Source organism: Neoarius graeffei, chromosome 24, assembly GCF_027579695.1.
Source record: "Neoarius graeffei isolate fNeoGra1 chromosome 24, fNeoGra1.pri, whole genome shotgun sequence".
Classification (NCBI taxonomy): Eukaryota; Metazoa; Chordata; class Actinopteri; order Siluriformes; family Ariidae; genus Neoarius; species Neoarius graeffei.
In genome coordinates this window covers 56,408,786-56,427,063 of record NC_083592.1, presented here as the reverse complement: position 1 = coordinate 56,427,063, position 18,278 = coordinate 56,408,786, and the positions used below count along the sequence as shown (strand labels likewise).

At 43.8% G+C, this 18,278-nt stretch overlaps 1 protein-coding gene across 1 annotated transcript in view; it reads right to left on the bottom strand.

Moving 5' to 3' along the window:
• kat6a (K(lysine) acetyltransferase 6A) overlaps positions 1-16,897 on the bottom strand; it is a 39,936-nt gene extending 23,039 nt beyond the window's left edge. The window contains exons 1-5 of the mRNA XM_060907505.1: positions 16,052-16,897; positions 2,189-2,297; positions 1,669-1,784; positions 681-762; positions 413-527 (exon numbers count right to left, since the gene is read on the bottom strand). Coding sequence (XP_060763488.1) covers positions 413-527; positions 681-762; positions 1,669-1,784; positions 2,189-2,297; positions 16,052-16,678 — 1,049 coding nt within the window. The 5' untranslated portion in view covers positions 16,679-16,897. The remainder of the gene's footprint in view (positions 1-412; positions 528-680; positions 763-1,668; positions 1,785-2,188; positions 2,298-16,051) is intronic.
• Between the last annotated feature and the right edge of the window lie 1,381 nt (positions 16,898-18,278).

Here is an 18,278-nt window from a genome sequence, read left to right as displayed (position 1 = left end):
AAAATTTGTGATAAAAATGCAAATAAATAAATAAGCAATAAAACATGGAACAGAAAAACCTGATTTGATGACTGGAATTTAAATAAATAAATAAATCCTTCACGTGTGCGTATTAATAAATAAAATCGTAACGGTCAAATCATGGCTGGAGGAAGGAGGAGCTCAAACAAACAAGCCCCGAATGGGAATATTTATTCATATATATCTTTTTGTGAAATTTTCTAAAGCATACAGCATCTCAAAAGAAACCGTTCTGTAGGGGAATAAAACTCAGGATAAATATTTAAGTATTTTTCTGATTCTTGTGTTGATTGCGTGGGCAGGATTTTAAAAGCAGAAAAACAAACAACGAGCTGAAACATGCCAGTAATGAGTAAAGATGATCAGAGGGTGTGGCGTGGCGTGGCATTACCTGCCCTTCTGTCGACTCAGGGGGGCGTTGTACCGCCGCTTGATTTGTGCTGCTTTTTCATGTAAAACGTTCCGTCCCTTTTTTCTCGGCCTGCAGATCTGACAGATCCACATACCTGGAGGAAAAGGAGAGGAGTTTACGCGTGACGTGGAGATGATAAAATGTGAATATGACAAGGTAGAAATATGCGTTTATGTGCAGAATATACAGACACACGCAGGAAGTTTGAACGCAGCAGGGTTGTGAGAGATCGAGAGAGAGGGGATACCTTTCGGCATTCGGGTCAGTGGGGGGTCACAACACTCCATGTGGAAACCTCGATCACAGGAATCACACAGCAACAAGTTTTCCTGTACACACACACAGTTTCCATTTCCACCCAACTATAAATCAGTAAAAAACTAACAAACAACGGTGCTGGTTTAACAGCCTGAGAAATGGACAAACACCCCAATAAGAACAAGAGACACAACATCTAACTCTACAAGATTTATTTTTTACTATTAAAACACTTAAGGGACCTGATTGGCTGGTTAGTTTGGTGATGAACAAAAACCAACAACCATCCAATCACTGAACAGAACACACCTTTTTTAAATTGAGAAAACCATGTCAAGGCTGCGTAGATAACATAATACAAAGTGTATGGGAGGAGGCGGGGCTTCCAGGGGAATTGGTTCATATCGGAGCGAGTTCAAAACACCGCCACGATCGTCAACCAGTCCAGATTCATCTGCTGATTGGCTCACTTGCTGTTTTTATTTTGTTTTGTGGGGGCAAACTCTGCGTATACACCGATGTTAAAGATGCATTCGGTAAGATTAGTCCATTTTTCTTTTCTCCCCCAAAAATTAGGTCTCTAACAATTTGATGGGTTCAGTATTTAAATGATTCGTGAAGCTCTGCCCCAGCATCCAGAGTAGGGAGTGTATAAAAAGATCGGAATGCTTTTACAACTCCTGTCAGACAGGAAGTCAGGTTAATCGGACAGGATTTCTAAGCAACGCAATACCTTTTCACCAAGGTCACGTCTTAATGCGTCTCCCCCCCAATCATGTACAGATAAGGAATTAAACACCGTCCACTACTGCACCTTTCAAAGCCAAAGCGTTTAAACCCCTTCGGACAGAACGTGTACAATTGTACACATGAAGTTCCATCACATTTTTCCTCGTGTCCTAAAGCGTTTAAGGTTGCCAGATCTGCGTCACTGAGGAAGCAGTCAAAATCAGTAAATAAATTTTAAAAAGAGGTACCGCGTTTTTGCCCTGGTCCTGACAGCTACTGCAGGTTTTACACTCGATGCACTGCCACCACAGAGCTTTAACTCGGGCCGTCAGCTCCGGGGAGAACTTCAGACAGGATGGATGACCTGAGGAGGAAAGCCACAAACGCACACGGTGTCAAACCACTACGGCTAACATTCCTAAAGCCCGCGTCTCTCATCAATAAACGACTTCCTGTTCTCTACAAAACCCGCTGTGTTGAGCACTCCGCTTTACCACAGCACTCTGGAATTGTCAGTTCTGATTAGCTGTTGATTAATTATGTCCAGCGGCGACTCTGAGATGTTATGGTTAATACGGACATGATGGTCCACAAACAGGGTTTTTAAAAAGTAACAGTTGATGTGAAGGTTTCTGTAAGGAGACGTTTATTATTTTCACAGTTATGGAAGGAGTCTCCAGTGTCAGTGCTTTATATTAGTAACACTTTCATGAGATTAATTATTTTATAAAAGAGTAACGAAGGTGTTTTATCCTCCGATTAACTCACCGCTGTTTCCGCAGTCGGCACAGGAGATGAGCTCCTCTGGCTCTTTGACCCGATTCTGCTCCTTGGTCCCCAAACAGAAGCTGCAGATAGGGATGGGCTCAGCCACGGGCTGGGGGGGAGCACAGAGACGGTCCGTGAACAGATTTGTTGGGTATAAAACACAGCAGTGAGTAGGTAGACGTGTAAAGACAAGTTAGTTAGTGTCTGCACTGATGGACTAAAACCTGTTCACTGGTTTAATGAGCGTTAATGAGCCCCAGGTTCTGCTGGTGTTATGGTGCCTTTTCCCGGAGATCACCAAAACCCTTTAAAACCAGACGCGGAGTTTATATACACGATTCAGTTCATCTGCACTCCTCCTACAGGAAACTGACTCATTTGGAGAAGGAATTAAAATCTACAAGTAAAACTGACTGATAAATATATTTATATACAGACTAGGGTTGGGCGGTATCCAAATTTTGATACCTTTAAACCGTCTCTGTGTTTTCCCGGGGTATACGGTATTACCGAGAAAAAAATAATATTTTGTTTCGGCCTACTGTGTAACGTGCGCCTATACCGGCGGACCTTGTCCAGACCTGCGCCTATGCCTCAAATGTACTATTTAAAAGCAGCATAGCGAATTGTGTGCATTGTGGTATGGATTAAGCAGCAAAGCGAATTTTGTGCATTGATGAATGGATTAAGAGATATTTCAAAGCATCACGCAACTCTTCCTTCATCTTGAAAATAGCATTCAACTGTCGTTTACACATGTCTGCGTTGAAACACCATTTGCAGCACTATTTCACCTACTCCATTAAAAAAAGTACACGATGAGCAGGATCATACCCTTTCAAGCATGGGAAATAAAAAAAAGAAAAGAAAAAGAATCAACCAACACCCAAGTCCGTTTACACTGCGCGATAAACCATATTCTTCAGCGCAAATGAGGCGAACCTAATTCAAATGCGTGATAGCTGCACAAGGCAAAATCATATGGGCCCACGTCATGCCATGGCGGGGAAATTAATAATCAAATGGCCTTACCTTGCTTAAAACGTTGTCTTGATCACATAACTCCTTACAATTATTCCACTTAAATCCATACGGTTTAACACACCCAACAAAGATAGCAAGCGCATTGCTAATTCCCACCAGAAACCGAACAGTTTACGCTACGATGTTTTCTTCCGTTTCTTCAGTAGATGACATTTCAAACGTTTATTACCCACATCCCAAATGTCATACGTTATATTATTTTACCTTGTTGTTACTCATGTAACCTACTCAAAACACAACTCATTGGAGAGATCTCGTGGAAGTGGAGTACCCCAGGCTATGGTGTGCCTTAGGGGACATATTAGATTTTTTTCGATTTTGCGCGGTCATTTACATTATTGCTGGCTCTTCCTTTTCGTTTGGTTTGAAACCAAAATACTGCCACACTGCCGATGTTGTTTTTTTTTTTGCCACTAACTCGTTATCTTGACTTGCCATCTTTCAACCGCGGTCTCAGTCTCTTGCGAAGCTCTCTGTCAGACTCCCAATGTCACGCAGGGTTGCCATGGTAACGACATAAACAACCCTGCACGCGATGAGAACTTCTTTAGGAAATTGATAGAATTAGTGAAAATACGATCACACAGTTATTCGGGATGATCTTCAATTTATTATTTTATATTATGACCTCATGTACTCCATATTTATTTAGATATTATATATTTTTTTTAAATGACGGTAATGAGACCGATACCGTTGGTACTTTTGGATACCTCGGGATACCTTCTTACCGTAATACCGCCCAACCCTAATACAGACATTACCATCACATGCTCTTTCAGGCAATACGACTCTCACCCACATACAAAAAAAAAAAAACCTGCACCATTAAACCAATCACTCGCTCATTCAATTGACTCCTGATCCAATTCATTCCCAATAGGATTCTGTTCAGTTTAAGGCCATCCTTAAAAAAAAAAAAAAATCCATTTCTTGGGGGTGTCATGGCTCAGGTGGATAAGGCGCCATACCATAAATCCGGGGACCAGGGTTCGATTCCGACCCGAGGTCATTTCCCGATCCCTCCCCATCTCTCTCTCACCTACCCATTTCCTGTCTCTACACTGTCCTATCCAATAAAGGTGAAAAAAGCCCAAAAAATATCTTTAAAAAAAAAAAAAATCCGTTTCCTGTCCACCAGGTGAGCAAAAAAAATTCAGTCGGGAGGGAGGGATTTTTTTTTTTTTAATATATATATGGATGGATAAGAAATCGCAATGCTGTGTTTGCTTTTTCTTTCAGTACTTTTTTATTACAAAAGCAGACACATTTAATAAAATGACAGTTTAATCAACTGAAACTTGTACAAAAACTTTAAGTTAGCATTTTAAATGCTGACTGCAACATTTGCAAAACTTTTACAAAGGTACTTAAAATGTCCGACACACGGACTTTTGTAGTTCTAAATCGAGCGTTAGGCCTAGTTCGGATGAAATTACACTATTAAAATGATCACTGAATGATTTGTTTTTCTGAATCTTTACTATTTTGTTGTTCGCTAGAATACCATTTTGCGATTTCACACTTAAGCAAATGTTTGAAAACTCCGGATCTCCTTCCTTCATGGTGGCTGCCATTTTTTTGTGCCGCACGGCGCATGCGCAGAGCTGATTCAGTTCTATATTCTGTGCGGAATGCAGGGCTTTCCACAAGCGCCGGCTGCCGACTACACAATTAAGTCCAGCCGGCTACTTTAATGACTTATTTTTGTAGCCCACAGGCTCTAAATATTAATTTTCAATTTTAATAAAATTAAATGTTTATCTAACGGACTGACAATAATGTCAAACTGAACCGCACTCATTTAAGTTGTGATTCGCGCTGTTTGTACCGATAATAACCACAAATTCCCCGCCGACTTCGTTGATCAAGGGAGAGTAACTCATCCGCGGCCCCAACACACGGTGTGCGCGCGCGCACTCGGCGGAGGCAGTAGTGTGTCGGAGGGAACAGAAGCAGAGATGACGCTTATTTTGTCTCCGGTAAACCAGTCTTCTCTCATTCAATTATGTGCCGGCATCAAAAGACACCGTTGGTTGTAAATGAACCCAAACTGAGTGGTTGGAGTGTATTTTCATACACAAATGGAGAAATGTTGGCCGAGTGTGTAATTGTGTAGCCCCACTGCAGACCGTTGTCGTTGTTAATTCATAGCATGCTCAACTGCGTGAATGTGTCATGCACCGAAAATAAAAGATTTACAAGCCAGGAACGCCTCATGATGCAATACGCAAGAAAAGAAAAGATTTACTGCCATTTTACTTTGTATTTGAGTAAAGTGAATAAATAAATGGTCTGTGGAAAATACATTTAATCCTGGGAACTGCGTGCACAGGAGTTTATTTTGTGTTTACTCCCCCCGGCTGGCTACTTATTTGTCATGGCTGGCTAGTATGAGCCTTAGTGGAAAGCCCTGGGAATGCGGAAATGTCAAGTTCGATTTTAGATTTATGAACCCGGAAAAAAATGTCGAAAAACCTGGGGGCGTCATGGCTCAGGTGGATAAGGCGCCACACCATAAATCCAGGGACCCGGGTTCGATTCTGACCAGAGGTCATTTCCCGATCCCTCCCCATCTCTCTCCCTCACCTGCTCATTTCCTGTCTACACTGTCCTATCCAATAAAGGTGAAAAAAGCCCCAAAAAATTTCTTTAAAAAAAGTCGAAAAACCGGCGTAAAAAAAAAAAATTTTAAACCGCACAAACAGCACTCACCCGGCCAGTGGACCGGAAACAGAACATTTTTTAATAATGGCCTAATTTTGAAAGGCCGTGCCGTCTCAGTGGGCAGGGCATACTCATTCTCCTGTCAATCACACTGAAGCTGGCCAGCCATGGGCTCAATCTCTAAGCTCATGTATGTGGAAGAGGGCAGATAGTGCTTTCCGAGAAGTGAGTCACTAGTTCCCGGTCCACCTTAAACCTGGACCAATTCAGCACAAAACATCGTGCGGCTCAGCAGAGCAAACAAGGTCAACTGTATTAGTCAAGCCAAGTTTATTTGTACAGCGCTTTTAACAATAAACATCGTCGCAAAGCAGCTTTACAGAATTCGAACGACTTAAAACATGAGCCAATTTTATCCCTAATTTATCCCCAATGATCAAGCCTGTGGCGACTTTAGTTAAAGCCCTTCCCGTGCCGTGTGGCACCGATCTCCGTTTCTGCAGCCCTCGGCCTCTCGCCCATTACATAGCTCAGGTTACAGTGGGGGGCGGGTCCTCTGGTAACCACGAGAGTTTAACTCCCCCCTCGCATCTGTATTGCAGCGTGCCTTGCCACATGGTAGTAGGTACCATTTTTATCATGGTCTTTGGTATGACCTGACCGTGAATAGAACTCACGATCGAGAGGCGGACACGCTACCACTAGGCAGTCCTGTGGTGACCGTGGCGAGGAAAAACTCCCTCAGACGACATGAGGAAGAAACCTCGAGAGGAACCAGACTCAAAAGGGAACCCATCCTCATTTGGGCAACAATCACTTCAACTTAAGCCACGCCTCCACCCTGAAGCAGCTTCCCTTAAGGTCTCGGCTACGTTCACCTCTTACCTCCAGGGCAAGCAAAAACTTCGGACACCAAACATGTCCTGGATAATCAAGCAGAGGGTTTATTTATAGCTTGAGAAACGAGACGCTGCTTTTAAAATGGAAACAGGAGTGATGTGTTAACGGCTCAATATTTGACCACTTGCACCGTTTGGAATGGACAGGGACACACACACACACCAAAAGGCAGTCACAAAGGTCCGCATTAGGAGAGGTCAATCCATGCAAGCCTCATCAAGGTTTAAATACAAGAAAAAACAAAAAGCAAAAAAAGATGAACCACGAGCAAGATGGAGACGTTTCTCCAACCACAAAGCTTTCGTAAAATAAAATTGCTCAACACGGAGACAGAGTTCGAGCACCTTAGATAGTAGTAACACATGAATACTGCAGTGTGTGTGTGTGTAGTAACTAACAGGCTGCATGTGGTGAAGACAGTGCGCTATTTTTAGTTCACTGCAACAGGAAATGGTGTGCGCGTTATAGCTCACAGCAGCCAATCAGAGCATCTCTCTGGGCCGTTTCCAGCATCAGACACTGTTCTTCCTCACAACACTGATATTTTATCACCGTGATGAGTTTCTCATCTGAGAGGAAACCTCACCTGTCACCTGTGTTCCTCACGGACTTTCAATAAACACACAGGTGGTGTGATTTCTGCCTGTGCACGCGCACTCACACACACACACACACGTGTGATCGAAACCGTCTGTAGCGCTGAACTTCAAGCCATACAAGTTCTTTTAATTCCTTCCTTACATAAACAAAGAAAAAACACTCACTGTCATTCTGTTACAGGAAAATAATCAGTGACAGGATGTGAGATGCATCTGGAAACACACCCACCTTTTCCTCCCTGAAGTTAGAAAGTTATTTTCCTATAACAGCACAGCTTGAAGCATTTTATTCTGTTCAACATCCCGGTAATTACAGCTCCCCCCCCCGTAAAGAACTTGTAATTTTTTATCCGTTTATTGTTAATGTCGTGGAAAGCCCTCAGACTGAGTTACTTCCTGTTCTCATTTACATTCTAGCAACTATAAAACAGTCGCTCCTTCAGCACTCTGGAAGTTAATAAGACCAAAAATAAACAGCTCCGAGACTGACGTGAAGGAGGCGTGGTCTGTGTGCACATCAGTATGAGTGGAGGCGTGGCCTCTAATAGTCACAGAAAAGGAGGTGCGTCTCCTCTGCATCCATTAGTCTCCAGGAAAGAGGCGTGGCTTAAAACCACCTAATTTGGATAGGAGCACAAAACAATGAGGCGTGCTCGAGTCATTAATCCACAAGTCCTGAGTGAGAGGTGTGTGTTCATTCCTGCCCGACTAGACACAGCAGTGAAGAGCAAGCAGGTCTGGACATGAAAGACAAAAAGAGGAGTGTGTGTGTGTTGAACAGGTCCAGGAAGGGAAGAGCTCGGCCACAGTGAGAGATTTATCTGGTTCATTTCTCTCCAAGTCTGACCTTACACACACACACACACACGAGGGGGAAAAGGTAGGAAAAGAGAAAGCAGCATCCCTATTGGTTCACAATAAACCCAAACAGTGTAATAGCAACCTATAAAAAGCAAGACACACACACACACACACACACACACAATATCGTCCTTGGCTTGTCTCCACTCAAGGTCTCTCATTAACATGTGAAACTCATCCTCTCTCTTCTCCATCTCTCCATTTTCACCCGTCTGTCTTTACACCACATACAACAGCAACACCGCAGCAGTGCCTTCACACACACACCATTTTTCCACTCCATCTTGATCGCTTGCTGCTATAAACACAATATAACTTGCGCAACATCATTCATACTTTACACTGCAGTGTTGCTGAGTTCTGGACTTTGATTGGTCACAAGGTGTTGATTAATGTTCTATAACAGCAGCTCGGACGGTGTAGGTTTATATTAATGCACTCGCTTTAATACTTCATAGCTTGGTTTGCCATTTTGCGTTGAACTTGTATAAGGAGGTTAAAAAAAAAACGCATGAGAGCGCGCGCAAGATAAGTGAGACACGCCGCATTACACATTAGTGCAATTTGTCGAAGGATTCTCGGTCGTACAGCGACTGCGAGACATTTATCCGCTTTTGGACAACAGAGCGTAACTTATACGGCTATCAGGAGCTAATGAACCTCAGAGTGTGTGTGCGCGCGCGTGTCAGATCATGTGTTCAGCTGTCATCCTCAAATCCATCACAGTGGGTTCACACAGAGGTCTGCGCAGAGTGAGGATGTGCTACAGGCTCAGCATCAACAAAACGAGCGATAATTAAGGGTGCCAATACTAATGACACTCTCCACATCCCCTGGTGTCTCCTTCTCTCTGTCCATCTTCCCATTTCTCTCCCCCAGTCTCCATATTTCTCTCCCTCTCTCCTGTCTGTCCCAGTCTCTCTCCTTTGTCCATCTGTCTCTCTCCCCCCTGCCCTATCTTCCCATTTCTCTCTCCCCATCTTTCTCTCCCTCTCCTGCGTCTCTCCCCTTTGTCTGTCTGTCCCTCTCTCCTTTGTCTGTCTCTCACTCACTTGTCTGTCCCTCTCTCCTGCTCTCCTTTCTGTCCCCCCGTCTCCCTCTCTCTCCCGTCTGTCTGCCACTCACTCTCCCCCGTCTGTCTTACTTTCACCCTCTCCCCCTCTTGACCCCCCATTTCTCTCTCTCCCAGTCTCCATCTCTCTGCCCTGTCCATCCATCCATCTTCCCATTTCTCTCCCCCTCTCCTGTCTCTCTCCCCAATCTCCCTTATCCAGTCCCTCCCTCTCTCACTCCCCCTGATATCCCTCTTCCTTTCCTATGACAAGCCAAACGCACAAAACGTAGATTATAAATTTGATCTGATTTTTAGATTTCTTTTTTTAAACTAATAATTTAGGAATTATTTCAGAAGGTTATGTCGGGAGTTAATCTAACCGCAGTGCCGATGAAGCCGCGGCGTTGTTACGTAACGCTGTGGTGTTGTGCTCGTTTATAGTCAGGATTTTCTCACGTCCGGAGATTGACCCAAACGCCGGCAGCTGCGAGGGTGACATGGAGGTTACGGATGCTCATACTGACGACTATTACTGCCAGCGCCACGCTCTCAACTTGACCCACACATACACCACGTCATCTTAATGTGACAGACACACACACCTCAAAATAAACAGCGATGAGATTTTCTGTGTGTATCCATGACCTCCATTTGACTCGCAACCCCCTCCTCTGCCCTGGCAGTGACCCCCATATGAGAGACAGAGCGTGCACGTGTGAGAGAGAGACAGACACACTGGAGAATCAAATGAATAGGGAGGTGTAATGGAATAATTCAGTGCCGAGTACACAAATCCCTCAACACTCAGGACAGAAGCAGTGTTTATACCTTTGTTTTGTCTGTCCAGTGTGTTTCTGTAGATAAACCCCACACACTAAACATTTTTAGTCATCAGATCATGGTTAGTAAACGTTGCACACAGAATACAGGATTGTGATTTTATATTTAACTGAAACTGAATCAAAGTGAATCAGATCAGCGCTGAATCAAATCATATTGGGCCTGAAGGGAGTCATATCAGTGTCAAAGTGAATTAAATAGCCCGGAAATCATACCGCGGACAAAACGAATCATACTGGGTCCAAACGGAATCACATTAGTGCTGACCTGAATCTTACACACACTTTTTCTCCCCCCAAGTTAAATCACATCATATCATTGCTGAACCGAATCATATTGGGCTTGAACAGGCTTAGAAAATAAACTTCCTGAGCTCTAAACAACCGTGTTTAGTAGTAGAACAGTGTAAGGAACCATGCTGGCGCTTAACCAAATCATACTGGGCCTGAATCGACTCGCATCAGTGCTCTTCTGAATCTTACTGGGCCTGAATAAAATCACATCATTGCTGAACCAAATCATACTGGGCCTGAATCGAAGAGCATCATCACGCTTAAATAGTCATATCGGTGCTGAATCGATTCAAATCATACTGGGCCTGAAGAGAGTATGATCCGTGCAAAATTGAGTCATACTGGTGAGGAATCAAACAAAAACAGTCATACTGGGCCTGAAGAGAGTCCTACCAGTGCAGAATCAAACCATACCAGAGATAGAGAGTGTCATATTGGTGAGGAATCAAATTGAGTCATACTGAGCCTGAAGAGAGTCATATAGGTGCAAATCAGTAGCGAATCAATCCTGTATCATGTACGACAAGGGATGGGAATTTATACGATTTTATTGACACCAATGCCATTACCAATTCTGCTCATCAGTCCGATTCTTTATCGATTCCCAGTCAGTTTTCCGTGTGGGGAAAAAAAGTAGGTTTTTAGCGCCACCGTCGCGGTTTTATAATCCGAGTCTGAACACAGCGTAGTGAAAGGGTTTCGCTGCTGGGCGAGTCGAGCAGCTAGTCGTCCCCTCGCAGCCTCATAGCAACAATCTGTCTGTCAGTCAGTCAGTCATCATCTAAAATGGATGAAATGAGAGAACGAGATGCTAAAAACGTTATTACATCACAGGATATTTACCCTCAGTAACAGACATGCTGCTCTGTTGGGATGTAATGCCGCTCGTGTGTAGAGTCAAATACATGGCATCCCTGGAATCTTAAGCCCACGTTACACTGAAAGATGTTTTAACACACCGCTGGTGTTTCAAAATCATTTTACAGACAAACAAACAAACAAGCATTGCAAGTAGCACTGTTATCAACTTTCCTTGTGAAATGAAGCCACGCTTTGGCGTGATTCTTCCTCGCCGCAGTGACTGCTTCACGTTACAGGTTTACAGCAGTGTAGATGCAGAGTTTGGGGTTATGTCGGGAGTTTTTACAACACACAACTATCAGAAAAGCATATGATTCTGATGGATCGGACAATTTGGAACCGGTTCCCTATATGCCACACATCACTACATTCGCCCTTTAGATAATTCAGCGTTAAGGACTATAGGGGTGTTCACACGGCAACTTTTACTCCGGTGTAGCACCGGGGCTGCCCCGGTAGAGCGTTCACACGGTACAAAGTTATAGCGGTGTCGCCCCTGAAAGCTGCTTAAACCGGTGCAAATCTAACCCTGCTCGGGAGGTGGTTTAAGAAATTTACTCCGGAGTAAATGCTAGTTTGCGGGGCAGCACCGATACAAAATGGGACGTCTGAACGCTACAGGGGTAGACTCGCTACGCGTGAGGAGAGTTGATTACATACGGGCATTGCATAATTTGCATCCTGGTATTTTGCGCTTCCAAAATGGCGAATATCAACAACAGAACTGCGTGTCTTCCAGTGTTGCCAGATTGGGCGGTTTTAAGTGCATTTTGGCGGATTTGAACATATTTTGGGCTGGAAAACGTCAGCAGTATCTGGCAACACTGGTGTCTTCGTCCACGTTGTTTTCCCGGCGCTTGGTGATGCCATGACAACCGGGAAAAGGAAGTACAGTTTCACACATGCGCATATTTCATTTCCGCATTATTACGATCGTATAGCACGGTCGCAAAAACTGCCATGTGAACGCAAGTGAGGCTGCACCGGTGCTAACACGCCTCTCTCTAGTAAGCAGGTTTGTGACGTGTGAACGCTCCACAAAATTTACACCGGTGTAAGATATATCGCAACAAAATACATCGGTGCAGCATCGATGCAAATATGTGCCGTGTGAACACCCCTTATGATGTACGAAAGCGACCGATTCCTCAGGTGTTTATTCGAAGAAGTCGAGCAGCGACAGGTTTCTGTACCGGTGGAACAAATTTGCATGTCAGAGCTCACCTAATGTGAACAGAAACCAAAAACAAGATGCAAACGGAGGTGAACCGAGTCGTCTGTAGGTGAACGGAACTAAACGGACACCAACGTAGACCTCTGACCATAACGGCAGAGGGTCATGACCGAAAAGAAAATGTTTAAACACAGCCCTTATCATTTTGGCTCGTGTAAACATGAACCGAGACATCCCATAATAATGATCACGTCTGTCGACACAGCAACTGATAAGGGGGGTGTAAAATAAAATCAAAGCTATATCAAAAAATCTTTGACAATAACTGTAGAATAAAATGAACATCTGGAAAAATCATCACTAACAAGTTGCGTAACATTCGGAAATAAACTTGTACTGCTTTAAGTGGCAAAATTTAAAAAAAAAAAAAAAAAAACCAGTACAATGCCACAGCTTCCCCCCCACAGTGCTGTCCATTTCAGGGCCAGAAAAATTTTAAACAAAAGCAAAAAAATGAACACTACACACTGCGTGATGACGTTCACACAGTTTCCCTAAAGTATATTCAAAATTCGTTCCACTATCGATCACTAAAAGCAGCCTCTCAAACTTCAGACTGCACCTTTAATCGGATTATGAAGCAGGAAGTGAAACTTCGCTGCAGCCGGAGTGAAAACTAAACTAAAAAGCCAGTATGCGAGACGATTAAAGGTGCGTGCGGCAGCTGAACACTTCACGCCTGCCTCCGCCACTCTCATGTGGTTTAGGCGACGTCGCTCTTTCCATCAGGGGAACAAGAAACTTCTCTCCAGTTCCGTATACAACCGTTCACATTTTAAAAAAGTGTGTGTAAAAGAGCATGTTAAAACTTTCTCCTAAAAGTTTGCACATGTTAAGAAACATTTAGTGATGAATGGTGGTATAAATATTAGTGATAACGATACACATCCGATATATTTATATATTACAGACGTATCCACGTGTATATTTCACCATCTAACAAACATGATTTGACATCAACTTCAGACACCGACACCACGTCCACAACGCAGACTCCGCTGCATTTACTGCAACGGACATGCTCATAAAGAGAGCTAGGGTTTTACACCCGCAATAATTTAGCACTTCTGAACATTTCTGCACCATATTATTAGGTATGATTGAATTTTCAGGTGAGTGTCATATTCAATACAAAACATGGCATTATTCAGACCTAGAAAATAAACTTCTTGAGCTCCAAACAGCCCTACAGCATGACTAGTGGTGTAGGAGAGACTTATTGGCACTTAGCCGAATCACACGGAGCCTGAACGGAGTCATAAGTGCTGAACGGAATCACACTGGCACTAGAGAGTCACATCAGTACTGAACCAAATCATATCAGTGCTGAACTGAATTACACCGCGCCTGAACTGAATCATATTGGCACCAAATAGAATCATCAGTGCTGAACTGAATCATACTGGCACCAAACAGAGTCATATCAGTGCTGAACTGAATCATACTGGCACCAAGAGTCAAATAGGTGCTTGAACTGAATCATACTGGCACCAGACAGAGTCATATCAGTGCTGAACTGAATCATACTGGCACCAAATAGAGTCATATCAGTGCTGAACTGAATCATACTGGCACCAAGAGTCAAATAGGTGCTTGAACTGAATCATACTGGCACCAAACAGAGTCATATCAGTGCTGAACTGAATCATACTGGCACCAAATAGAGTCATATCAGTGCTGTACTGAATCATACTGGCACCAAGAGTCAAATAGGTGCTTGAACTGAATCATACTGGCACCAAATAGAGTCATATCAGTGCTGAACTGAATCATACTGGCACCAAGAGTCAAATAGGTGCTTGAACTGAATCATACTGGCACCAAATAGAGTCATATCAGTGCTGAACTGAATCATACTGGCACCAAACAGAGTCATATCAGTGCTGAACTGAATCATACTGGCACCAAATAGAGTCATATCAGTGCTGAACTGAATCATACTGGCACCAAATAGAGTCATATCAGTGCTGAACTGAATCATACTGGCACCAAGAGTCAAATAGGTGCTTGAACTGAATCATACTGGCACCAAATAGAGTCATATCAGTGCTGAACTGAATCATACTGGCACCAAGAGTCAAATAGGTGCTTGAACTGAATCATACTGGCACCAAATAGAGTCATATCAGTGCTGAACTGAATCATACTGGCACCAAACAGAGTCATATCAGTGCTGAACTGAATCATACTGGCACCAAATAGAGTCATATCAGTGCTGAACTGAATCATACTGGCACCAAGAGTCAAATAGGTGCTTGAACTGAATCATACTGGCACCAAACAGAGTCATATCAGTGCTGAACTGAATCATACTGGCACCAAGAGTCAAATAGGTGCTTGAACTGAATCATACTGGCACCAAATAGAGTCATATCAGTGCTGAACTGAATCATACTGGCACCAAACAGAGTCATATCAGTGCTGAACTGAATCATACTGGCACCAAATAGAGTCATATCAGTGCTGAACTGAATCATACTGGCACCAAATAGAGTCATATCAGTGCTGAACTGAATCATACTGGCACCAAGAGTCAAATAGGTGCTTGAACTGAATCATACTGGCACCAAATAGAGTCATATCAGTGCTGAACTGAATCATACTGGCACCAAGAGTCAAATAGGTGATTGAACTGAATCATACTGGCACCAAACAGAGTCATATCAGTGCTGAACTGAATCATACTGGCACCAAGAGTCAAATAGGTGCTTGTCCTGAATCATACTGGCACCAAACAGAGTCATATCAGTGCTGAACTGAATTGTTCTGGCACCAAAGAGTGTCATATCAGTGCTGAACGGAATCATACTGGCACCAAATAGAGTTATATCAGTGCTGAACGGAATCATACTGGCACCAAGAGTCAAATAGGTGCTTGAACTGAATCATACTGGCACCAAACAGAGTCATATCAGTGCTGAACTGAATTGTTCTGGCACCAAAGAGTGTCATATCAGTGCTGAACGGAATCATACTGGCACCAAATAGAGTTATATCAGTGCTGAACGGAATCATACTGGCACCAAATAGAGTTATATCAGTGCTGAACTGAATCGTTCTGGCACCAAGAGTCAAACAGATGCTGAACCAAATCATATCTGAGCTTGAACTGAATCACACTGGCACTATTAATATAGAGTTGTATCAGTGTTGAACTGAATCACATCAATGCTGAACTGAATCATGACTATTTAGTGCCAGTATGACTCAGTTCACACCCAATGTGATTCAGTTCAGCTCTGATATGACGATCTAGTGGCAGTATATCAGTGCTGAACTGAATCATTCTGGCACTAAGAGTCAAACAGGTGCTTGAACTGGTCTGAAGTGGTCTCGTCAAATACCTATTTCTTGCCTTATGAACTGAAATTCATAAAAGCAAGAAGCTGTATCGTCCTGTATGAGCCGTATCGTCCCAAAGCCTGAGGTTTTCACTCCTCGTCGTTTTCTCCCGTTATGTGATGAAAGCTTACACACTGAAACGTACTGCGTGTTATCTCCTGCTCTTACCCGATCTTTCTCATGAGGCAGAGGGCGTACAGGAGGCAGAGACTCCAGCGCTACACGTCCATCCCCACCGTCGCTTCCATCGTTGCTGTTTGCAAGCCGGAACAGCGGGCCGTGTTTAAGGACACGCCCGTGCCCAACGGCCCGTTTCAGCGCGAGCCTGAGCTGCTGGTGGAAGATCCTGGGCGCCGCTGTGCCCGTTAGCTGGCTCGCTACGTCCGCCTGGCACTTCAGGAAGCGTTCGATGCTCCTGAGAGACGACCCTCCAGACTCGTGCAGCCCTTCTAACGCGCGTCGGATCAACTTGTTCCAATCCAGCGCTGCCTTCTTGGAAGCCCCACTTCCTCCTCCTCCTCCCGTACTGACTCCGCCCTTGGGCTTGGGTGGGACCAGGCGCCCGGGGTTGTCGGGGTCCTTGTAGGAGTTGAGGCCCTTGTTGGAGACCTTAAGGACGGTGCCATCCTGAACGCTGAGCTCAAGCTGCTCGAGGACGGTCTGGCGGTCGAGGCCGTGCGACGTGGAAACGGCGTTGCAGATGCGCTCCTCTGATGGACGCTGTTTCTGCTTCTTCACCTTCTTGATGGCCTCCAAGATCCAGGCAGTGTACAGAGGGTTCGCCAGCTTCACCATGGCTGCGTTTGGGCCTGGCACACACAAAAACAAAAACAAACAAACAAACAAAAAAAACCACACAGGCCTCAGCAGCCCCGGAGCTGCTGCTTCCTCCTCCTCCTCCTCGTTCTTAGTTTACTATCCTTTGTCCCGTGTGGTGAATCCCTCAAAGCCGCAGCGAAAAGAATCAGAAAGGAGGCTGATCACCATAGCATAAACTCCCCCTGAGACCCCCCCCACCCTGAAGAAATGGATCCCAAAAATCCCAGAAACTCTTTCCAGGTAAAGATTCCCAGGAAATTCCGAAAACCCGTAAAAACTCCACACCACGATCGTTCACTCAATCCGGTTTGTAGTGTTATCCGAGAACATCTTCGACTCCAATGTAGTGTGTTTTAAAAAAAAAAAAAAAAAAAAGGGGGGAAAAAAAAAAAAAAGAATAAATCCAGAGGAGGAGTTTCATCCAGCAGTTCGCGCTTTTTCTGTCCAATTTAAAAGGTCCAGAACGGGTGCGGTGACGGGCCTTCACAGCAAACACATTTCGGCTGCTCTTGAACCCTGAAAAGCACAAGGGAAAAAATAAAAATAAAGTTAGCGTCCCTCTCTCTCTCAAATTCATCACACAATCTAAGCAACAAAGTAACAGAGCTTTAATTCTAACGACTCGTTTTTGGTTTGTTTGTTTTTTTGTAAAGCAACAATCCCAGGTTAATTTCCCCCAAAACCAAAGCCTTCGGTTTGCTTTACAGAAGTGAAAATAAAACCATGTTTCCATCTTTGTTGTTTTTTACAACATATAAACTTTTTTTTTAAACAAAAATTCCACTCCGCAGCACTTCACGTTTCATTTCTCCCATCATTGCTGGTGCGTCCCCCATTACCTTGTCCTCGTGACAACACATTACTACGCTGTTTAATCCTGGATTCTGACTGGTTGGAAGGTGTTAGTTCGTTTTCTAAAACTTCATCTCAAATACGTCATTGGTTTCTACGATAACAGCTCATGCATGGAGACTTGTACAGCATGTCCAAGAGTTAACATGGTCAAGTTTTCTGTAAAGAGACGGCTATGTAACACTGATGGAAGGAGTCTCCAGCGTCAGTGCTTTGTAACAGTCACCAGGACACAGGAGGCGACAGGTTCTTCGCTGTTTCTCGGTAAAAAGCGTTTGGGTTTTTTTGCCTTATGAACTTCATGAAAGAGGAAAAAACAAAAACACAAGGTTGGTGAAGGAATGATTTTACAGCTGCTAGAACACAAGTGAGAACAGGAGCCATTTTGTTTCGCAGACATTCCCCTCCCCAAACGTTAAAATTAACTATAAATGGATTTAAAAAAAAAAAAAAAAAAAAGGCATGCTGTTTGTTATTTAACAAATGCAAATCATAACCACTGCTCTAAAAGGAAAAGACAATGTTCTGTTACAGGAAATGAATCGACAGTAACGCCACCCTGTCGCTGATTATTTTCCTACAACGGCACAGCGTGTTTTACTCCTACGAGTAGACACACTGCTGTCCTGACAGCCAATGCTACAATTTTGTTCTGCAGGACTCAAAGTAAGATCCTGGCAGCTGAATCATTTGTTACACAGAGCACGACACGTCGGATACGACC